The following is a 21,096-nucleotide window of genomic DNA, read 5'->3' on the forward strand; positions in this document are numbered from 1 at the left end:
TTAAAATCCTAAATCCGCCACTGCTCAGTAGCATCGGTGGTCCGGTGACCGGGCGCAGACACTTGTGCTCAGGCCACTCCCTATACGGCCATATACTCCGACCAAAGGATCACTAGTGATGGAGTGTGCTCGTGAAGGTTGTAGAGCCTATAGGTGCTACCGCGCTAGATGAATCAGACGGCTTTGATTTTAGGGTCAAACGGCCATATGCTTTGCTAGTGACGTAGCCTAACAGCCAGGACCATAAAACGGTGGTAGGGACCTAGGTCCCGGCAACCCTGGACGCTTGCCCAGACTCTGGTGCTAGCGCACGCTTAAGGTATTCATCGCATCATGCTATTTTGCAAGCTTCAACAGCGTCTGGAGCTTCGTCAAGTTCCATTTGAGCACCGAGCCAGGTCTGCTACTACTTAAACCGAAGATTGTTTGTGAGAAGATCGGAGTATCCATATTATATATACAACATCCATTATAAAATTACACGACCATTACGTACATATACATAACAAAATCAATATCAATATCAACTAAATAAGATTCTTTGTGAGAAGATAGCAATTGATGGACTTCTACTCGGGCATGTTAACTTTGCACAGTTGCTACAATTATATGTAGCATTGCTATCTCCTTTGGAAGTTGAGCTTCATGATGGCAAAGCCGAATAGGAAAGCAAAGAGGACGACGAACGCCACGACCACTATGGCCACCACGCCCAACCAGCTGTGCTTGAAGTCGAAGTAATTCTCCACGAACACATTCACGGGGACACCGTCATCCATGGGCGTCCTGATGTCCCCAAACTGAGACACAACCAGCCCGTACAGCGACCATGCCACAGGGCATGCCCAACAGTACCACTTCCACCAGATCGGGACTTTCTGAGCACATTGCCATGCCAAAAACGGAAATGATGAGTTCCACAATCCGCGATAAAATTAAATTTGTAGACATGGGCAATTGATGGGGATGAAGCAATATAATGGGACTTACGGGGAGAGGGATCAAGAATCCAGAGAAGAGGTTCCAGATACCATAGAACAGTGTGGAGACGATCGCCGCAACATGGTAGCTCGGCGTCAAGCCGACAGCCATCATTCCATAGAACGTGAAGTAGAGAAAGGTGAAGTACATGAAGAAGAGGTACCAAAATAATTTGGCAACTGTCCACTCGAACCCGATCATGGAGTACACTATGATCCCGTATACGATGGCCTGAACCAGAATGTATGGGAGTTCAATGGAAACCTATATATATACACACACGAAAGTTTTAGAGATGTCAGTAGTGATCTCTCGTCGATATATCAGGAGTTTATATGAGAGCCGCTCACCTGTCCAAATGCATATGGCAAAGCCGAGTACATCCCGGCAGCTCTTTCGCGGTAAAACACGGTCCGCTCCACAGAGACTACTGGCTGGACAGATGTAGAATTCAAGACGCCGATGAACATCACTGCAGCATACATGGACCCCATAGCATTGAACAAATCTTGTGGTTGACCCCTGGCAGGTAAAGAATCAAATGGTTCTTCAGATTTTTTTTCTTTGACATGTTCACACACTAGATAGGTGCAATGTGGCAGTTACTTACATTTTACCACCAAGGTCCCAGAAGATGGTGCCAAACATAAGCGCTATGACTGTTGTGAAAAATAGCCTAACGGCATTGTAAGCAGGGTTCCTCCAATATGACAGGTTCTGCTTCCACAAGCAAGCCAGGCATTGCATGAAGAAAGACTGTGCGTACTGGCTATGGAAATGAAGGTCACTTGAGCCTGCTGGTGGTTCACTTAACTCTTGTATCAAGGCCCTGTTCCTCCTAAAGAACATAAAATTAAAATAATGGTTATCACAGTGTAGCAATGATGTGGAAATTAATAAGAAAATTCTAGGAACATACTAGTTCCATTAAACAAAGTGTTATGTTCTATTTGATAGCAAAGTTAAAAAAAATCTCCAAGATGCAAAATGATTCAAAATATTGTCCTTGCTACTAATAATAGCACTAACAATTTTACACTTGTATAAGACATGTAGTATATTTTTTTGAAACTAGACGTGTAGTAGTTACTTGAGAAAAGTATAGGTGCAAAACAAATACAAAACACACATAGCCATCAAAATAGTGACTGTATTGAACAAATAAGACAGGTAGGGTGTGTGTACGTCTGTACTGTGATTGAACAAATACAAAACACGCGTTTATAGAAATGAGTATATGTATGTGACTGTCTGTACTGTGATTCGCTAAAAAAAGAGGTGTATATGTATTGAAACTATATTTCTAATCAAAAGCAAAATGATGAAAGTATACTTGATTTTTTTTTCAATTTATTCAAAATTAAATTCAGATCCCATATAAGAACTCTGACTTCTAGCTCCAACCTTTAGCATTTTAAACTTTAATACAAAAAAATCTAATTAGATTAAAATGCTCTACTCCTGGTCCTGAGTTACGCTAGTTAGACCGATGAAGTCCGAGAATCATGAAATCCCCACTACCAGTCGAGGTTCAAATGCTTTTGCCATCAAGTGTATTAGGTCATAGGTTATAGTACTGCTATTTGTTACATGCTGCAACTTTTTTCAAGGGAACAAACTGACAAAGTTTTAGTACTGACTACAAAAAAATTGTAATGAGTTCAGAGGGTATTTAAATGGCACCACAATCTCAGGGTAGATTGGATTTTATATTTTAAGGGTTAATAAAGACTTCCGACACAGATTTTGCTCATCAGGGATGCTAGCGGTGTAGTTTAAACCAAAGACGGTCAATAGGAAATTCTGGAGATGAAGTGAATAGGAGTTACTCACTGGTACAATTCAGATTTCTTGTACAAGTCACTAAAATCAACACCTAGTATTTGTTCTTGCGAAACTGCTGTTACTTCTAACATCCATGTTGCTGGATTGTAGCCATCTTCAATTTTCTTGACTCCCTCGATTCCCTAGACAATATGAGCAATACAATGTAATAAGTAAATTGGAGCAATAAAGTCTAGCAATTTTTTTTAATATTCTTGTAATATCATAACACCTCAAAATACTTAATCAGCTCAGACGAATGATGGCCTAGTGGACCAACATAGATCTCCTCTCCTCCTCGTTTCATAAGGAAAAGCTGCAACAATTCATCAAACATCTTAGACTTTGCAACATTATTTCATATCATATTTAGAAGACTAACCAGAGTCAATTAAATTTCAAAATCAGCCTAGTTATCCAGATGCAGAGCAATGGTGGTAAGAAAAATCACTAGAAAGTACAAAGATCCACCATAAACTCACCTCATCGAATGCTTCAAATATATCAATGCTAGGCTGATGAATCGTGCAGACTATAGTTCTACCTGTATCAACAATATTCCTCACTGTCCTCATAACAATTGCAGCTGCTCGGGCATCAAGACCAGAGGTTGGCTCATCCATGAAAATGATTGAGGGATTAGCAACTAGCTCCACAGCAATGGTCAGTCTTTTCCTCTGTTCAGTTGACAGACCATTTACACCAGGAAGTCCAACCAAAGCATTTCTCAATGGCTTGAGCTCCACAAGTTCCATGACCTCCTCAATGAACATCTGCATGCATAAATGTAAGCAATGTTGTCTAATATATCAAGTATAGATAGAGATTGGAAGTTGAATCTATACTATTTGGCTAACCTTTCTCGTGTTTGAATCTACATCTGTAGGAAGGCGGAGCCATGCTGAGAAAACAAGTGACTCATAGACTGTCACGTGCGGTGAGTGGATATCATTCTGCTCACAGTATCCTGATACACGTGCAAAGGTCTCTTGCTTCTTTGGGTATCCAGAAATGCTAATGTTTCCTTCAATGTAACCACTGGTCTTTCTCCCAGCCAATACATCCATTAGAGTTGTCTTGCCAGCACCACTAACACCCATCAGTGCGGTCAACACTCCAGGTCTGAAAGACCCACTGATACCTTTGAGGAGCTCTAACCGGTCCCCGACTACACCATGTGTTTTCATCTCCTGAATGAGTTTCATCAAAAGATTACTATCTAATTGTTAATTGCTCATGGTTGATGATTTACAGAAATAACTTCAATATGCTTACCTGGGGCATGTCAACAAAGTACTTGATGTTACTGAAAGTCAGTGAAAGCGGGGCAAACGGAAGAATCATACCCCTTTGCATAGTGCCAGAATGATTTTCAACAGTTGCTGAACTGGATCTAGTGATGCCAACTGTTTCTAAGTGGCTACTTCCTACTGGCAAGCTGTCTTCAGCCACAACATTACCATTGATGTTTGCATACTTCGCCTTCAGTTCCTCTTCAGATATAGACGGATGGGACTTGCCATATGCTGTAAACTCAAATTAAAAACTTCTTAATTTTAGGTATTTTCAAATGCAAAAACCATGAGCAAACCAATCCTAGAGGAACTCACGCTTCAGGTACGCTAGGGCAAGCGTGAAGAGACAATTGAAAAGCATGACAAATCCAATCAATGCAGCTAAGCCGATCCAATACCACTTTGCTTCTGGGAAAATTCCGCGGGACTTCAGGGATTGCACACCTAGGGTTTCATTGGACATAGAGCTATTCAAAATTTTGTCCCAACTATGCCCTAGCATCTCATTTACTGAGAGGGCATTCTGGGCATACATCATTGGGGAGATCCAATATCCCCATATCCACCACTTCTTCACTTTTTCTGCAAAGTCAAAAATAAAGAGGCACCCACCTTTTTTAAAGAAAACTGCAATAATAAATAGCACTGCATATAGAAAAATAGCGAGGTTATTTTCTTCTTTTTTTGTGATAAAAAATGGTGAGGGTGTACCTCTATCTAGAATAAATCCACACAACACCATAAAGATTAGCAGCACGAATGATCCAAAGACGTTTGCAACAGTCATGTCCCTTGCTGCCCCACCAATAAATCGGAAGAGTGCTGCTGCCATCTGATTGACTGCTAAAAATAGGAGATATTGCTTGAAGAACCTAGCATTCCACAAAGCTGGGATGGTAAGTGAAGGCCTGTGATGAAGATTTGGTTAACAAGCTAATCTTAGATTCTCATCAATCTCACCTGACTACATTTGGGTCAAACCCGATGACATAGTATGCCATGAAAACAAACCCACCAACCTCAATAAAAGAGATTGGGATCTTGAGGATCCATGTGGGTATGGTGTAGGCCCATGCTGGAAAGAAGAGGAGATCTCTCTGCTTGAAGAACACTGGTATCTTCATGATGGTGAGTGCAAGCTCAGAAAATCCATTCAACATGATCAAGAGCACCGAAAAGAAGAGCGCACCCATGTAGATACCACCATCAGTCACTGAGTCACGGTGCATATTGGTACGAAAGAAGAGAGTCATTACAATTATGGTCGTTATCATCAGCTGACATATCAAAACACCAAGTCAGGCATTGTAGTTATTGTTCACACCATCTTACTATGTTTGATATCAAGTTCCTAATGATCACCTGCAAAGTTCTAAAGATGTAGACGAAGGAATTCCTCTTCATAAGCAAGAGTTCTCGATCGACGTTTGCTTTGAATAGCTCCCAGGCACTGACACCATACCTTGAGGTGGTCAGAGCACCGGGATGGTTTTTGCTCTTGTCGAACGGAATGGCTAGCTCATGTGCTACAGCTCTCCCAACATGGAAAGACTGGAATGCGGATGCAAATTCCTTAACTGACACATATCGGTACGGCTTGTCGTGCCACACCCAGTATTGCTTCTGATCTTTCCTGGAAGTCACCTGATGAGTGAACCCATGAAGATTGTTACAAGAAGCAAAGAATATGGTTGACACCGTATTTTAGAACGAAGGATGTGTCTGTTTACTTACTTCTTGCAAAAAGTCAGCCACACCCTTTCTCTGAGGACACTTGAACCCTAGAGACAAGAAGAATTCAAGCACACTTTCTCGGGGCCCCTGATACACAATCTGCCCGTCTGAGAGGAGTATGATGTCATCAAAAAGATCATATGTCTCAGGTGCAGGCTGTAACAAGGAGATGAGAGCTGTGCCACCGAGGATGTGGATTGTCTGTCTAATCGACTTAATGATCTGGAACGTAGTGGAGGTGTCAAGCCCAGTTGAAATTTCATCCATGAACAGTGCATTGGCCGGACCAACAAGCATCTCGCCTGCAGGATTGTAGCCAGTCACAACATTTTTCACTACTCCTAGCTAATGTTCTGAATTGAAGTTAATATATTTTTTTAGAGAACACGATGGAGATTGGAGAGCCATGTATATATGTAAGTAAAAGAAAAGTTCAACATAGACTGCTAAAGAAAAATGAGCATACAGTAGAAGATGAGCAAGTAAATTAGCAACAAAAACTTAGAGCTGACACACGACACAAGCTGGAAGCAGGGCTGGCTGGAAGTTACCATGGTAAACAGAAAGGAAGGTTATTACCCGGTACTGAAATTATGTATGTCTCTACCTGTTGTGACACGCTTCCGTTGTCCCCCAGAGATGCCCCTCAACATCTCATCTCCCACCATCGTGTCAGCACATATTTCTAATCCTAATATCTGCAATACCAGATGTATGAATGTTAAATAGTGAACAAGATGCATTAAAAAAATAATGAAAAGAAAACTTTGGTAGGTCAATCTGAAACCACCAACAGTTGTAAATCAAATACCTTCAATATATAGTCACAGATCACATTAGCTTCCTGTCCTCGCATTGAACAAGCCTGAACAAGATGAGCAAAAAAGGTAAGCTATTGTCCTAAGCTACTGTGCAAGTTATTGTAAAAGATAGAACAAAAGTCATAAGATACTCTTGATTTATCTAGGAGTGTAAATCCATGCCTTCATGAATGCATCGATATCGGTATCAGGTTTTATATTTCCGGCCTTCTCCCGCCTTGAAAGCTCAGCCAACAAATCTGTCAATATAACTCAAACTTGATAAATACATCAATTAAACATGCCAATCCTGCAGAATCTGCAAGCAGCAAACCCTTGTGACTAATGTTCAGAGTCATACCGAAACGAGTGCCAACACCTTGACAGCGTGCAGAGAACTCAAGCGTCTCTCTGACAGTCATCTCTCCAATATGAAGGTCATGCTGGCTGATATACGCGGCTGTCCTCTCAGGCACAAACTCATCCATTTCATGCCCATTGTAGGTCACTTTGCCTGAAACCTGCTCATCATTTGATCCAATTATTAACAATGTCGTATGTACCAAAGTTCACTGTGAAATATTCTATTTCTACGCAAAGATTGTGCAATATTTTAGAGTCGTCCCTCCACAACTGTCATAGTTGGTTGATTAATTATTTTGTGCTAAGCTGATGTGTGCGCGCGTGCTAATTAATACGACAAAGAAACATGAGGGGTTGACGAGATACGTATATATATGTTGAAGAGAAAAAAAAAGTCAGCGGAAACCTTTAATGATTGATGATTATATATATATACTTGTGATTCATTCTTGATCCTCTTACTGATTGATCCTCTTAATGAAATACGTATGCGTGCCCACGTTCGTTAAAAAAAAAATACTTGTGATTGATTATATATAGGGGTTCACGAGATACGTGTGTCTTTAAGAAAACATGTATGTGATCGATGAGCGAATTTACTTTTACAAACCTTGAGGTTGTTATGGAGCCTCCCGGCCAAGGCGAGCAGCAAGGTGGTTTTCCCTGACCCGGGCGGACCTAACAGCAGAGTCATTCTGCAAATGCAACGCGCGTCAGGCAACAGATGCCATGCCACCGCACCACCCGGCTCGGACTCCAACAGCAACAGCAACCAAGATCAGGAACCTTTCGAGATCCGTCAAAAAGCTGAGCTGATTACCTGCAGGGCTTGACGATGCCGCTGACGTCGTGCAGGATCGGCATCGCCTGCTTCTGGCTGCGGCGCAAGTGCAGCGCGTTGGCGATGTCCTCGAGCTTGTTGGTGATGGAGTTGAGGACGGTGGGGAGTCCGCTGGAGCCGACGCGCACGTCCGCCTCCGCGCTTAGGTGCTCGAACCGCACCTCGATCGTGGGCAAGTCGATCCCGACCCTGCACGCGCGCAAATTAAATCGTGATGAAGCACGTCCAAGCTGAGCTGAATCTGCATATATATATATAGGAGCATGTGCACACGCACCGTTGGATGCGTTCCTTGACCTTGAGCAGGAAGCGCTCGTTGTCCTCGTCGGCGACGCACACGAGGCGCTCCAGGAGCGCGCGCCGGTCGCGCGGGCCGAGGCCGAGCACGTCCACCACCTCCCCGCCGCCATGGCCATGGCCATCGCCGTCGCCACCTAGCGGTAGGATGGCGCTGCGGACGCGGTCGCAGGTAGGCAGCCTCTCGATCGCGGCCCACCGCAGCGCCTCCTCGTCGTCCTCCTCCTCCTCCCCCCTCCGCGAAGAGGAGCGCGAGAACGTGGCGTCGGTCGCGCGCCACCACGCGGAGGGGCCCGACGACCTGGACCCGAAGCTGTCGCGGCGCAAGCTCGCCACCCTCTGGAGCTCCGCCGCCGCGTCCATACCCGCCGTGGCGGTGGCGCTACGCACGCCAGCCCGCCCGCTCGAAGACTCCGCGCCGCCGCCTGAGGAGTCCGGACGACGAACCCCCTCCGCCGCCGCGTCCATACCCGGCGCGGCGCTACGCCCGCCCGCCCGCCGACTCCGCGCCGCGCAGCCCGAGCAACCGAGACGACGAACCCTTTGCACCGTTTCCCAGGTGGTGCGACGACGCCGAGCTGTTGGGGAGAGTGGAGGGGGGGTTTTGTAAGCACTAAGCAGGGGCAACGGGAAGAGGGAGAGTGGCAGCCTGGCAGCTACTACCTGTTTTCTTACACACTATACATTAGTATATTCACATCCATGCTAATAGGCATAGCTGTCCATTGACATATAGGAATAGTTTTGAAAGGCCATGAAGGGGAAGCAACAACTTCGATCGGTTGACTGGTAGTACGATCTACCAACGTGGTTAGCATTTTGGCGTGATTGATTTGATGCTGCTGCGTGCTTCTTTGATTGACATAGAGCATCTCAATCTTTTGTGAATGAAGATTTGAAAGATCGGTGATTTGATGCTGTGCTGCGTGCTTGGATTGAGATGGAGCATCTCAATCTTCTGTAAATACAGATATGAAAGATGCATATTTAATAGTAATATATTGTAACGTATGGATCGCGATGTACAATTCAATATATACAAGATGCATATGCTGCCATGTTCGTCGCAGCCACATCTGCGAATGCGACCACATGACCTCTCCACGAAGATGGGCATTGGTTAATGTGGTTATACGAATGCAGCGGCCACATGTCCCGCGCGAGTTGCGGGAGCCGGACTCGATCCTATGGGATGAGTGCCCATGTACGTCACCGATTGGAGCTCCAATCACACGTCTACCTCCGGCACTGTTGGTTACGAATATGCAGTGGCCATGTCCAGAGTTGCGGGATCAGAAATCGATCCTGTAGGATGAATGCCCATGTACGACACCGACTGGAGCTCCAATCATACGAAGGTACGCACGGGCACCAACTCAGTCACGTTTTCTAGGGTCACTCCTAATAAGTCCTAACCTCTCACCCTGACATGAAAGCAGGCGAAAACGAGGACTCGAGCAAGGGAACAAGGATATGTCGAGGCTGGGGGTGGGGCTAGATTGCCTATTAATTTGTCGGAAGGAAAAAACCCCTCCTCTTACATAAGCATCCCACACATTTGTAGACCACACTTATTGTCAGACCCCGCTCGTTGCAGCGAGGATCCGAGAGGTAGATCTAGATCGAACTGAGGAAGAGAGGGGGAGGAAGCGTCTCCGGCAGGAAATCAGAGGAGATGGGTTCGAGTTGTATTATGAGTTTAGATATTTTGTTTGATATAGACTCCGACTCCAGACTTTCTACTTATCTGATACAGAGGAGTTCTTTACTTCACAGGCCGCACAGGCCCACTCTGGCCCAGCCAGGCGCACATTGGGAGTCTTGGTCCTTCTTCCTTTCTTGGGCGTGGGAGATGTTGAAGGGTCTCCTGGATAAGGCTCACTGACACCCCCCCTCCTTGGGTACCGGCCTGTCCCCAGGCCGGAGCAGCATGGAAGTACTGCATGATGTAGTCAGCGTCTTCCCATGTGGCCAAATCATCACCCAGTCCCGACCATCTGATGAGGAGTTGTTGTACCGAAGTGTTGCCGCGCTGGTGTAGGCGGCGTTGCAGTACCCGCTCAGGAATCTGGAGACCATCATCGGTGTCTGGAAGGTCGGTTGAAACAACGACCGAAGCTGGAGGAGCTGGCTTGAGTAGGGACACATGGAAGACGGGTGGATGGAAGACGATGCAGGAAGCTGAAGCTTGTAGGCAACGGAGCCAATCTTTGAGATAATTTTGAATGGTCCGAAGTACTTGAAGCACAGCTTGTGGTGAGAGCGCGGAGCCAGTGAAGACTGTACATAAGGCTGTAGTCGAAGATACACACTGTCGCCGACCTCGAAGGAGCGCTCGGAGCGGTTCTTGTCGGCTTGAGACTTCATTCGCTGTTGAGCTCGGAGCAGATGTTGTCGAATAGCAGCTAGCATAGTTTCACGTTTCTCGAGCATGGATTCCACATCCCGCACACAGGAACAAACAACATTAGTAATACCAAAATGTCGAGGGGGATGGCCGTATAGTACCTTAACGGGGGAACGGCCCAGAGCCGAGTGGAAGCTGAAGTTGTACCAAAATTCTGCTAGAGAGATCCAACGTAAGCACTGTTTCGGGCAAGAATGAACGAAGCAGCGGAGGAAAGTTTTCAAGCACTGGTTCACACGTTCTGTTTGGCCATCTGATTACGGATGGTAGGCTGAACTCACGCACAACTGAACTTGAGCAAGGCAAAACAGTTCCTTCCAGAAAGCACTTGTGAAATTTGGGTCACGATCAGAGATAATATGTGTAGGCAGACCATGTAAGCGAATGATAGAGTCCAGGAATGACTGAGCCACCTTCTGAGCCGTGAAAGGATGGAGTAAAGGCACGAAGTGGGCAAACTTACTGAACTTGTCGACGACTACCATAATGCAGTTTGTAGAGCCTGAGGTAGAGAGTCCCTCAATGAAATCCATGCTGACCACCTGCAAAGATTCAGTTGGCACCGACAATGGGGACAACAGCCCTGGGTACTTAATAACACGGTCTGGTTTGGCCTGAAGACAGATAGTGCATGCAGCGACATATGCTTGGACAGCAGTCTTCATTCCCCGCCATGCAAACAATTTCTTAACACGGCTATAAGTCACTGGAAAACCAGAATGACCTCCCAGGGCACTGTCATGGAGGGCCGAGATAACCTTTTGCTGCAAGGTTGGTGTGTTGCTCAGCCAAATGCGGCCTTTGTAGCGGATCAAACCCCTTGACAGTGTATATGGAGGCTGTGCTTGCGGGTTGAGGGCGAGCTTTTGAAGAAGAGCAGCAGCTGAAGGGTCGTTATCATAACCAGCAAGCACTTCAGACACCCATGCGGGCTGCAGCGATGAGACAGCCTGCAACTGCGAAGGGGGAGTTGGGTGGTGTGAGAGGGCGTCGGCTGCCAAATTTGTGGATCCTGGTTTGTAGACCACCTTGTACTGCAGACCAGCTAACTTGGAATACATCTTAAGCTGCCAAGGAGTGTGAAGCCTTTGATCTGTGATATGTGTAAGGCTGCGCTGATCAATGAATATGACAAACTCGATGTGCAGAAGGTAGGATCACCACTGGTCAATTGCCACTAAGATTGCCAAGTATTCCTTGTCATAAGTTGATAGCCCACGAGTTTGGGGTCCCAGTGCTTTACTGACGAATGCCTGGGGATGACCCTCTTGTAATAGAACAACACCAACACCCATGTCGCTTGCATCTGTCTGGATTTGGAACTGTTTGCTAAAATTGGGCAAGGGTAGAACTGGTGCTATCACTAAAGCTTCCTTGATGGCGGAGAATGCAGAAGAGTGAACAGAAGTCCAGACAAACAAAGTACCCTTCTTGACCAAGTCATTGAGAGGCCGCTCCAGGATGGTGAAGTTACGGACAAACTTCCTATAGTAGCCTGCAAGACCCAAAAAACTGCGAAGTTGCTTGACATCTATTGGCTGGGGCCACTGCTGGACTGCAACAATTTTTGAAGGATCAGTACTAACTCCCTTTGCACTGACCACATGGCCGAGATAAGCTATAGATTCCTGGGCAAACCTACACTTGCTCAACTTAACTAGCCACTGGTCTTTGGACAACAATTCAAACACCAGACGTAAATTTATCAAGTGTTGCTCAAGGGTGGGACTGTACACCAATATGTCATCAAAGAAGACAATGACACAAATGTGGAGACAAGGCTTCAAAGTGGAATTCATCGCCCCTTGGAAGGTGTTGGGAGCGCCCGTGAGGCCAAAGGACATAATAGTGTACTCGAAATGGCCCCAATGAGTTTCGAAGGCAGTCTTGTATTCTTCCCCTGGGGTGAGGCGGATGTGGTTGAATCCAGCGCAGAGGTCCAAGCAAGAGTACCAGCGAGCAGAGGACAGCTCATCAAGCAACTCATCGATGACAGAAATTGGAAATTTGCTCTTAACGGTCAAGGCGTTTAGCATTCTGTAATCAACACACATGCGCCAGGAGTTGTCCTTATTGCGAACCAGAAGCATAGGGGAAGAAAATGGGCTTGTGCTCGGCTGAATCATCCTAGTTTGGAGCATGTCTGACACTTGTTGCTCAATCTCTAATTTTAGCTTAGGAGAGTACCGATACTAGCGGACTGACACTGTCTGTGCGCCTTGTACATGAGGAATCGAGTGGTCACACGGTCTTCTCGGAGGAAGAGATGTTGGCTCCTGAAAGAGGTGGTGGAACTCATCAATGAGGGCTTGGACCGCTGGTAAGAGTCTTGGTTGTTGGTCAGAAGACGGCTCAGAGGATATGCTGAACAATTGGAGCGAAGAGCAAACAAACTCAGAGGGAAAGGGACCATGCAGAAGAATGATCCTGTGTCATAAGGAATAAGCATCCACTTGTCCTTCCAATGCACTTTCATGGGAGAAAATGCCGCTAGCCAATCCATGCCCAGGATGATGTCATAGGAACCCAGCTAAATAATTCTAAGTGTAGAGTGGAAGCTATGGCCTTGAATTTCCCACTCAGCATTGGATAACTCAGCGGAACAGGTGATGCAACTGCCATCAGCAACACGAACGACCATGGGGACCGGTAAGGGTACTGCACCTGTGAGAGAAGACGCCATTGAACTGCTGACAGAAGAGTGACTACTCCAAGAATCCACAAGAATAAGAACACCTTTGCCAGCGAGAGAGCCAGAGAACTGCATAGTGAGTGGAGCCAAATTACCCAAAATCGCTACAGCAGACAGAGCCATGAAGAATTGGCCTTGAGTTTCAGAATATTGAGGGTCCGAAGCAGACTGTTCAGTAGCAGGGTCATCAATTGGAAGTTCAAATTCTGCCTGACAAAGTTCCCAGTCCTCCTGTAACGCATGCAACTGGGGTGTAGGAGCACAACGATGACCGGGCACCCATTTGTCCGCACAGCAAATGCACAGGCCCCGTGCCCTTCTAAAGGATTTCAAAGGAGCAAACCTGTCTTCAGTGGAGACAGACTTGGGTGCTGGTATCTTGTCTTCTGCGGTAGACCTCTCCGCTGAAGATTTGGTTGGGGGAGGGGGCACGGGTAAGGCGCCACGGCCACCCATAGTCTTGTGGAAAGAAAGAGAGTCCAAACGTCATGCTCCCGTGCGCTGGACAGGTTCCGCCGCCTCTTCCTACAGTAATGCCAGGGTACAAGCAGTATCCAAATTTGGTGGACGAGCAACTAAAATGACTGAAAGAATATAGGCACGAAGGCCATCAATGAATCTAGTGGTAAAGGATAGAGTATGTGGGTTACGGTTGTAGGACTTGAGCTGGTCAACCAGTTCTGTGAACTAATCGACATATTCTTTAACTGAGGTAGATTGGCGAATGTTGAAGAGCTGGCACAAGAGAAACTCATGCTGATCACGGCTGAAACGCTCGTGGATCATGCTGTAGAAGGAGGGCCAATCGGTTGTCGCCAAAAGGTGCTCTACTGATTGGAGCCAGCGTTTCGCAGCGCCGGTAAAATGCATGGTGGCTACCTTAACCCACATGGATGGTTCGACCTCGTACATGTCAAAGTAATTGGTAGCGCAAGTCGTCCAGAACTGGGCGTGCTCACCATCGAATTGAGGAAAATTAAGCTTAGGGAGGCGGCCCAATTGGTTAGGATGGAAGGCGTTGGTGGTGACGGCGGTATTGGGGGAGGTGTATAGGGGAATTTTGGGGAAGGAAATGGGCAGTAGGCTGGTAGGTATGGGATGGTGGAGGTTTTGAGTGGTGGTGGCCATATTGGTTTGGAGGATCAGGTGGATGGGAGTAATAGTAGGGAATGGGTTGGGAAGGGGGAAATTGGGACGGTTGAGGAAGTGGATTCATGTGTGGGAACAAGGAGGGGGAAGGGCGGAGGGACCTACCATGAATCGGGGGGGTGGGCTATGGTCATTACCGACCCGTAGCCCTGCTCGCAGTGCCCCTTGGGCCAGTCAACCTTTCCTCCAACAGGTGGGCGCGCGGAGGCCGGCTCAATGAAGGTGACGGCGCCTGGATGACCCGTGTTCTCCGCCGCGGGACGAGGGGCGCTCCTGGGAATCTGGCTTAGCTCGACGCGAACGTCTTGGAGCGAAGCCTCAACCCACGGGCGCCATTTGTTGAACACCTCGGTTGCACTCTCCAAGGCAGCGACGCGGTCGTCTCTTTTGTCGCGGATCTCCATGAACCAGATGAGCTCGATGTCGTCCGCTCGCTGCTCCAGTTCCCCAAGGCACCACTCAACCGAGCGCCCCCAGTCGTCCGCCACCACGTTTTGCTCCGACTGGTCCGAGCAGAACGTCTCAAGGGAGGACAAACGGGTCCGGGTCGCAGGCATGCCGGAGCAGATGTCCTCTAGGGCGATGATGCGGCGATCTACCTCGGCAGCATGCTCCTTGGTCGAAGCCTCCGCTCCAGCGAACTTGGCTTCCCACTTGGCGTCGAAGGAATCGAACTGCTTCAAAACCTCCTCGAAGGCAGACTTCACGGTAGGATCTATAACTCCGCGAGCACGTTGAAGGCGGGTGTAGTGCTCGTGCGCGCCGGCTGGATCCAGCACCCTCAACCGAGATCATCACTGCTTTGATACCGGATGTCAGACCCCGCTCGATGCAGCGAGGATCCGAGAGGTAGATCTGGATCGAACTGAGGAAGAGTGGGGGAGGAAGCGTCTCCGGCAGGGAACCGGAGGAGATGAGTTCGAGTTGTATTCTAAGTTCAGATATTTTGTTTGATACAGACTCCGACTCCAGACTCCCTACTTATCTGATACAGAGGAGTTCTTTACTTCACAGGCCGCATAGGCCCACTCTGGCCCAGCCAGGCGCACATTGGAAGTTTTGGTCCTTCTTCTTTTCTTGGGCTTGGGAGATGCTGAAGGGTCTCCTGGATGAGGCTCACTGCACTTATGATCACAGTAAAATTACGCTAGGATCGGTCTTTACAAAGCGCCCGTAATACACCACTGCTTCTTGGCTCCCTTGCTGCGGCTCGCGCGACCTGTGATACCTGCAAACACAGAAGAGGCAAACTGTACTCTCTTGGTGAAGGTCGTGCTCCGCAGCAAGGAGCAGTTAAATGGTGCAGCGAATGGTGAGGCTGTCACACCCCAAAATTCATGTTTTGGGATGTGACTAGAAAAATACTAAAAACAAAATATTTTTTTTACTATTTTTTTTAAAAGTTTCACAACTTTAGTTAAGTTGTTGACATTTTACATAGTGGAAAAATATGGATTTCTAAAATTTTAATAAACTAATTTAGTGGTTTATTGTATTCATGCTATTGCATAATGTTTATGTTTGAAAAATAAATTTAATTGTTTTCAAGATACGCTTAGGGTTTGATCCCAAGCTCATCTTTCCAAACATCATGTCCAATCTCTAAAACTCTAATCAAGTCAAGCTTCCATAAAATCCTAGTCATAAAATCCTAACTACTCATGTCTTGATGTCCTTTGCAACCTAGCTTCTTGTGCAACCTATGCAACCACCAATTAAGGTCACAAGATCTAGATCTAACGTCTGAGGTTTTTTCACTTAAATCCTCCCATGTGGATACACACGGGTTAGATTTAAACCCACAGGTGGAGGGATTTAAGTGAAAAAACCTCAGACGTTGGATCTAGATCCTATGGTCTTAATTGGTGGTTGCATAGATTGCACACGAAGCTGGGTTGCATATGATACATTGCCTTTCTCTTCCATTCTTTTATGGAACTCAAAATCAATCTCAATCGAGTGTGAACTTCTCTCTTCTTTCTTTTTCTACGTTGTTTTGTTTTCTAACCCAAGTTCATCTCAATCAATTTGGGTTACCTGAATATATTATTACTATTGAATATGCATCTTTATATTTATACGTACCTTAATCATTATAAAAAGTAAACAAAAATCTCTGAAATCTACATATAAATAGTAATATATATTATTAATAAATAAATCATTATCCATAAGGTATGATATATATAATATATATATTATATAAATGATTGATTACTTTACGAGGAAGGGCATGATGTCATCTTTAACCATGAAGGACGTGGCCTGGTCGATTGCTCCTTTTGAATGTAAATATGTGTCGTCACGTCAACCAAAAGGCCATCAAATTAATTTAGAAAATTTAGAAACCACTTTTTCATTTAAATTTACATAAACTTAAACTAAACTTGGTAAATTTTATACAAATATTACATCCATTTATTTTGTTTAGTGTTTTCAATGCACAACTCAAAATCAAAAATTTTGGGGTGTGACAGTGTGACTTATATGCTTCAAACAGAGAGGATGCTCTTTGCTGCCTAGTACCAGTTAAGGGCTCTAGTAAAACTCATCTCACACAAAACTGTAAATTTAAGGTTTTGTCCATTGTTAAGTTGTGGCTGAGTGTTGCTATTGTTCTAGATGGATGTTCAACTTAACAGTCTCCATCGTAACTCTGGTATATGAAAGGAATGTGATATTGAGTGTGGTTTGTATCGAACCCTAGAGTTTGGTGGGGATTGTTAGATGTTTTATGGGCTTGGCTTATTAAATATTTAATGAATCAAGTAAACTCTACGGTCCGGTTAATGTCTATTAAATGGTTTAGTACCGTATGGGTTTTTAACGGAGGGTTAGCTCAACTTAAATGATAGATCTGTGATTGCTTACATTGAGAAGTTGAGAAAAGAATAGTTGAGTGCCACACGCGCGGTGTGGCGTGGCGTGGCGAGGCGAGGTAGGCAGGCGGCGGCAAGCTAGCGGACGGGCGGGCGAGCCTTAATTTTGCCACTTAGCTCCATTGATGGATGGAGTTGCAACTAGTGCTAATTATGGCTGGAGTTGCAACTAGTGGCAATGATGAGAGGAGTTTTTCCTGAACCGTTCACTTCCGTTGTCACTTCCTGTAACACCCTAAAATTTTCTCCTTTTGATATAGAGTTAAAATTATCTAATTATACATTTTTTTTGTGCTGATAAAAATATAGAAAAATAATATTTTTCATTAAATTAAAAATTATCATAAGGTTTAGCAATATTGTTGTGCATACATGCTGGTGCATAAGGTTTGATGTAATGTTTGATTGTTTCTCCTTTGCTGTTGACAGTGAGAGAAATATTTAAAATACGTTTATTAGATCGATCTTTTTTCTTCGGCATATATTTATCTTTTTCTACAATCAAATCTCTTGTCTCTCAACTCAAGATTTCATTTAGAGTCTCTCAAAATCTTTTCTTTCATACCTCGTCACTCCTTTCAAAGCAATCTCTACAAACTTCTCGAAAATTTTTCCGGCCTTTTTCCGTGAGCATAATCTAATTCTTAGATATTTCAAATTATCTTATCATGATCTCCAAATACTTTATTTAGGTTTCTCATGTTACATATAATATCTCTGAAAATTTGCTTCGAATTTTTAGAGCTTTCGAAGTATTTTCCGCGGCTAAATAGTAATTCTAGATTCTCTAGAATAATTATTTTTAGCCATGAAATTAAATATTCCAAAAATAATAAATTGTAAACCTAGTCAAACTTGATCCAAACCGAGCGTGTATATATATACGTCATGTTCATCTAGGGTATGGATCTCTTTCAGCATCACGTCCTGTCTTTGGGAAACCGCCGCCCACGCCGAGGCCAACGCCTACGTCTTCGGCGTTACCCCTGCAGTTGATCCGGTTGCCCTCTCCGGTGGAACCCCTACGCGCTTACTACGCCGTGCCGAGCCGGCTGCAGCTGGGGAGTGATGGCGATGCACAAGTAGAAGACGATCGATCTGGAGCAGGGGTGGGAGTTCTTGCAGAAGAGCACCGCCAAAGCAAGAACATCCTGAGGGCAAGCTCGAGCCGCAGTTCAGCTTTGAGGACTACGTGATGCTCTACACGACGATTTAGGATCGGTGCATCCATAAGCCGCAGCATGACTGTACCATGAATCATTCGAAGAGCACCATGCCATGGACGGGCTCTCCTAGTCTTTGGTAAACGCCATCTAGGTGAGTTCGTCGAGAGATTTCTCTACAATTCCATGCACTTCCCGTCCAAAACCGAGTATCGTTGTCATCGAAGGCCGACGAGTTCTCGGTCGCCAGGCAAGGAAGCTTCCTCGTGCGCTCATTGTTAGCTCCATGATGTCATGATGATGCGGTGATGACGTGTATGAATTTTGTTGCCGTTTTTCTTTAGAAAAACAAATCTAGAAATACAAAGAAAATACACTAGTTTGTTTAGGCCATATCTTCTTCGTTTGAACACCGTTTTATTCCATTCAAACTGCTTTAGGTTCATAATCATGAGCTCTACATGTTAGTAAAATTATTTACTCAGTTTGAAACTTTTTATGTTCGTGACCCTAATTAATTAATTACTTTTCTATATAAAATCTTAGAAAATTCATAACTCCTCCGTTTTAATTCCGATTTTCGCGATCTTTACGTCTATGAAATCGTAGCGATGCGTAGAATCATTTTATAAACTTTTCATACTGTTTTTATATGATTGGTGTACTGTTCTAATTGTAGCCTTGTTTGCTTCGTGTATGTTTTTTCCGATTGTTTGTGTGATCGATGATCGAGTTTAGACGGAGAGCAGTTTTGGTGATCAAGATCAAAACTTTGGCAACAAGTAAGACCAGCAGAACCAAAAGGATAAGCAAGAGCATTTGGATCAAGGCAAATATAGCATTTGGGTTTTATATTCTGTGACCATGATCCTATGACTAGATTAATATTAAGTAATAAATGATAAAAATGACTTTTTAGCAACTTGATGATTTGTCTGTAAGTGATAACCGAGACAACAGTGCAACCATGAGGGCTATAATGGCTCTGGCTTTAGCTCAGTATGAAGACCCTTTTCTAGCTTGTTAGAGGTTACCCGAAAGGGTGGAGGGGCTGAACCGTTTTGGGTATAGTGTGGCCTCTGTCTGTATGTGTATAGGCTGCGAGTCATTGTGCCATCGGAAGGGGGGCTCTATATCTGCGCGCAAAGAAAACCTTGCGGCCCTGTTAGACGAACTTTTGAAAGGCTTCATAGTGATCCCTGCCGACCTTCCTTGGTAGTGGGTTAAGAGGCTGATCACCTCGGGCGAAAGGGTAAATCATGACTCATGGGTAAAGATGTACAACCTCTGCAGAGTGTTAAAAACTGGTATACTAGCCGTGCTTACGGTCAAGAGCGGCCTTGGGGATTCTTGCATCAACGGTGATGATTCTTGTGTGTTAAATATGCTCATTATTTATTATTTAATGCTTTACATTATTTATGTCACATTGATCATGAGATTGTGGGATCTATACAATCTAGTTGCTATACTTGTGGAGTTCGACATGGACTCACTCTTGCTATTTCCCCCAAACCTCATGAGAAGTTTAGGCTTGTGATCAACCAGTCAGTTGGATCCTGTAGAGTGAAGTTAATACCCGAAGTTTGGAGTATCTTCCGTTGTTTGCTGCCTAAGGTTATCTCTGATTTATTATGTACGTTATATAATTTATGCATTGTCTTTTGATATTACCTCTTATTTGTAGCTATATGTGAGATTTGACTTATAAGACTCACATATGGTGCATATCTGGTTTTGTCCTTAAAATCGGGTATTACACTTCCTCTCCGTGGCGCCTGGGACTCTGTCCCTTGATCTCTCTTCTCCATCATCTATAAATTGAGAGCCTCTCCCTCTAATCTAGACTTGAGAACAACACATCACATCCAGCAGCCTCTGAGTTTCCCTGTTCCATCTCTTGCGAGCACTCGAGATGGAAGAGTAGGCCTCCGGAATGTCTTCGTCCATCGGGCTCACCTGCTCGGGTGAGGACGGAAATCATGTTTTTGGGGAGTGTCCGGCAGCGGCACGACTACTCGCTTCGTCCCCTCCCTATTTCCGGCGGGTGCAAGGTTCTCACGACACGCAGGGATCTCCACTGCTTCCTAGCTGCACTGTATTGATCGGGACGACTACATCAGCAAAAGCACCATGTCGCTCGCTAGTGCTTCCGGCTCTGCCGTAGGGTATGAAATCTTTAAACATCCTCTTATTTTGTTGATCAAAATATTACCGGTTAGCGTTGTTTGGACGACGATCATGCTCTATCTATACAATAAGATGCATGATATTATTTTGTTTATTGCTATAATTATTTCCATGATTATTAGTCTAAATAAGCACATATTTGATATACTGTGTAAGTCTTATTTTTGGAATAAATTAAACATGATTTTGCCTGTATTTATATACGGCCCAGATTCTAATTCTAACGCATGCTTAAGGTATTCATCACATCATGCTCTGTTTAAGCTTAAAATTGGTGATCTCAAACAGCGCCTTGTGCTTTGTTGAGTTCCATTTGAACGCTGGGTCTGCTAGGCTTAAAGCCAACATTTGTTGCAAGAAAATTGGACTATTCGTATTATTATACATACAACATCCATTAAAAAATTATGCCACCCGTACATATACATAGGCCTTGTTTAGTTCGCAAAAATTTTCAAGATCCTCTGTCACATTGAATCTT

At 44.9% G+C, this 21,096-nt stretch overlaps 1 protein-coding gene across 1 annotated transcript; it reads right to left on the reverse strand.

The window, feature by feature from the left end:
* Positions 405-8,749, reverse strand: LOC8082234 (ABC transporter G family member 35). Its single transcript, XM_021455151.1, has 21 exons — positions 8,116-8,749; positions 7,818-8,027; positions 7,608-7,692; positions 6,996-7,155; positions 6,818-6,894; positions 6,646-6,699; positions 6,442-6,532; positions 5,835-6,136; positions 5,463-5,744; positions 5,061-5,377; positions 4,812-4,972; positions 4,416-4,682; positions 4,081-4,331; positions 3,663-3,995; positions 3,288-3,578; positions 3,038-3,121; positions 2,815-2,948; positions 1,592-1,819; positions 1,332-1,503; positions 991-1,245; positions 405-878 (listed from the first exon to the last, which is right to left on the reverse strand). Exons 1-21 carry the CDS (start codon positions 8,601-8,603, stop codon positions 621-623), a joined length of 4,500 nt encoding a protein of 1,499 aa, XP_021310826.1. The 5' UTR covers positions 8,604-8,749; the 3' UTR covers positions 405-620.

The sequence above is a fragment of the Sorghum bicolor genome, chromosome 3 (genome assembly GCF_000003195.3).
Source record: "Sorghum bicolor cultivar BTx623 chromosome 3, Sorghum_bicolor_NCBIv3, whole genome shotgun sequence".
NCBI classification, from domain to species: Eukaryota; Viridiplantae; Streptophyta; class Magnoliopsida; order Poales; family Poaceae; genus Sorghum; species Sorghum bicolor.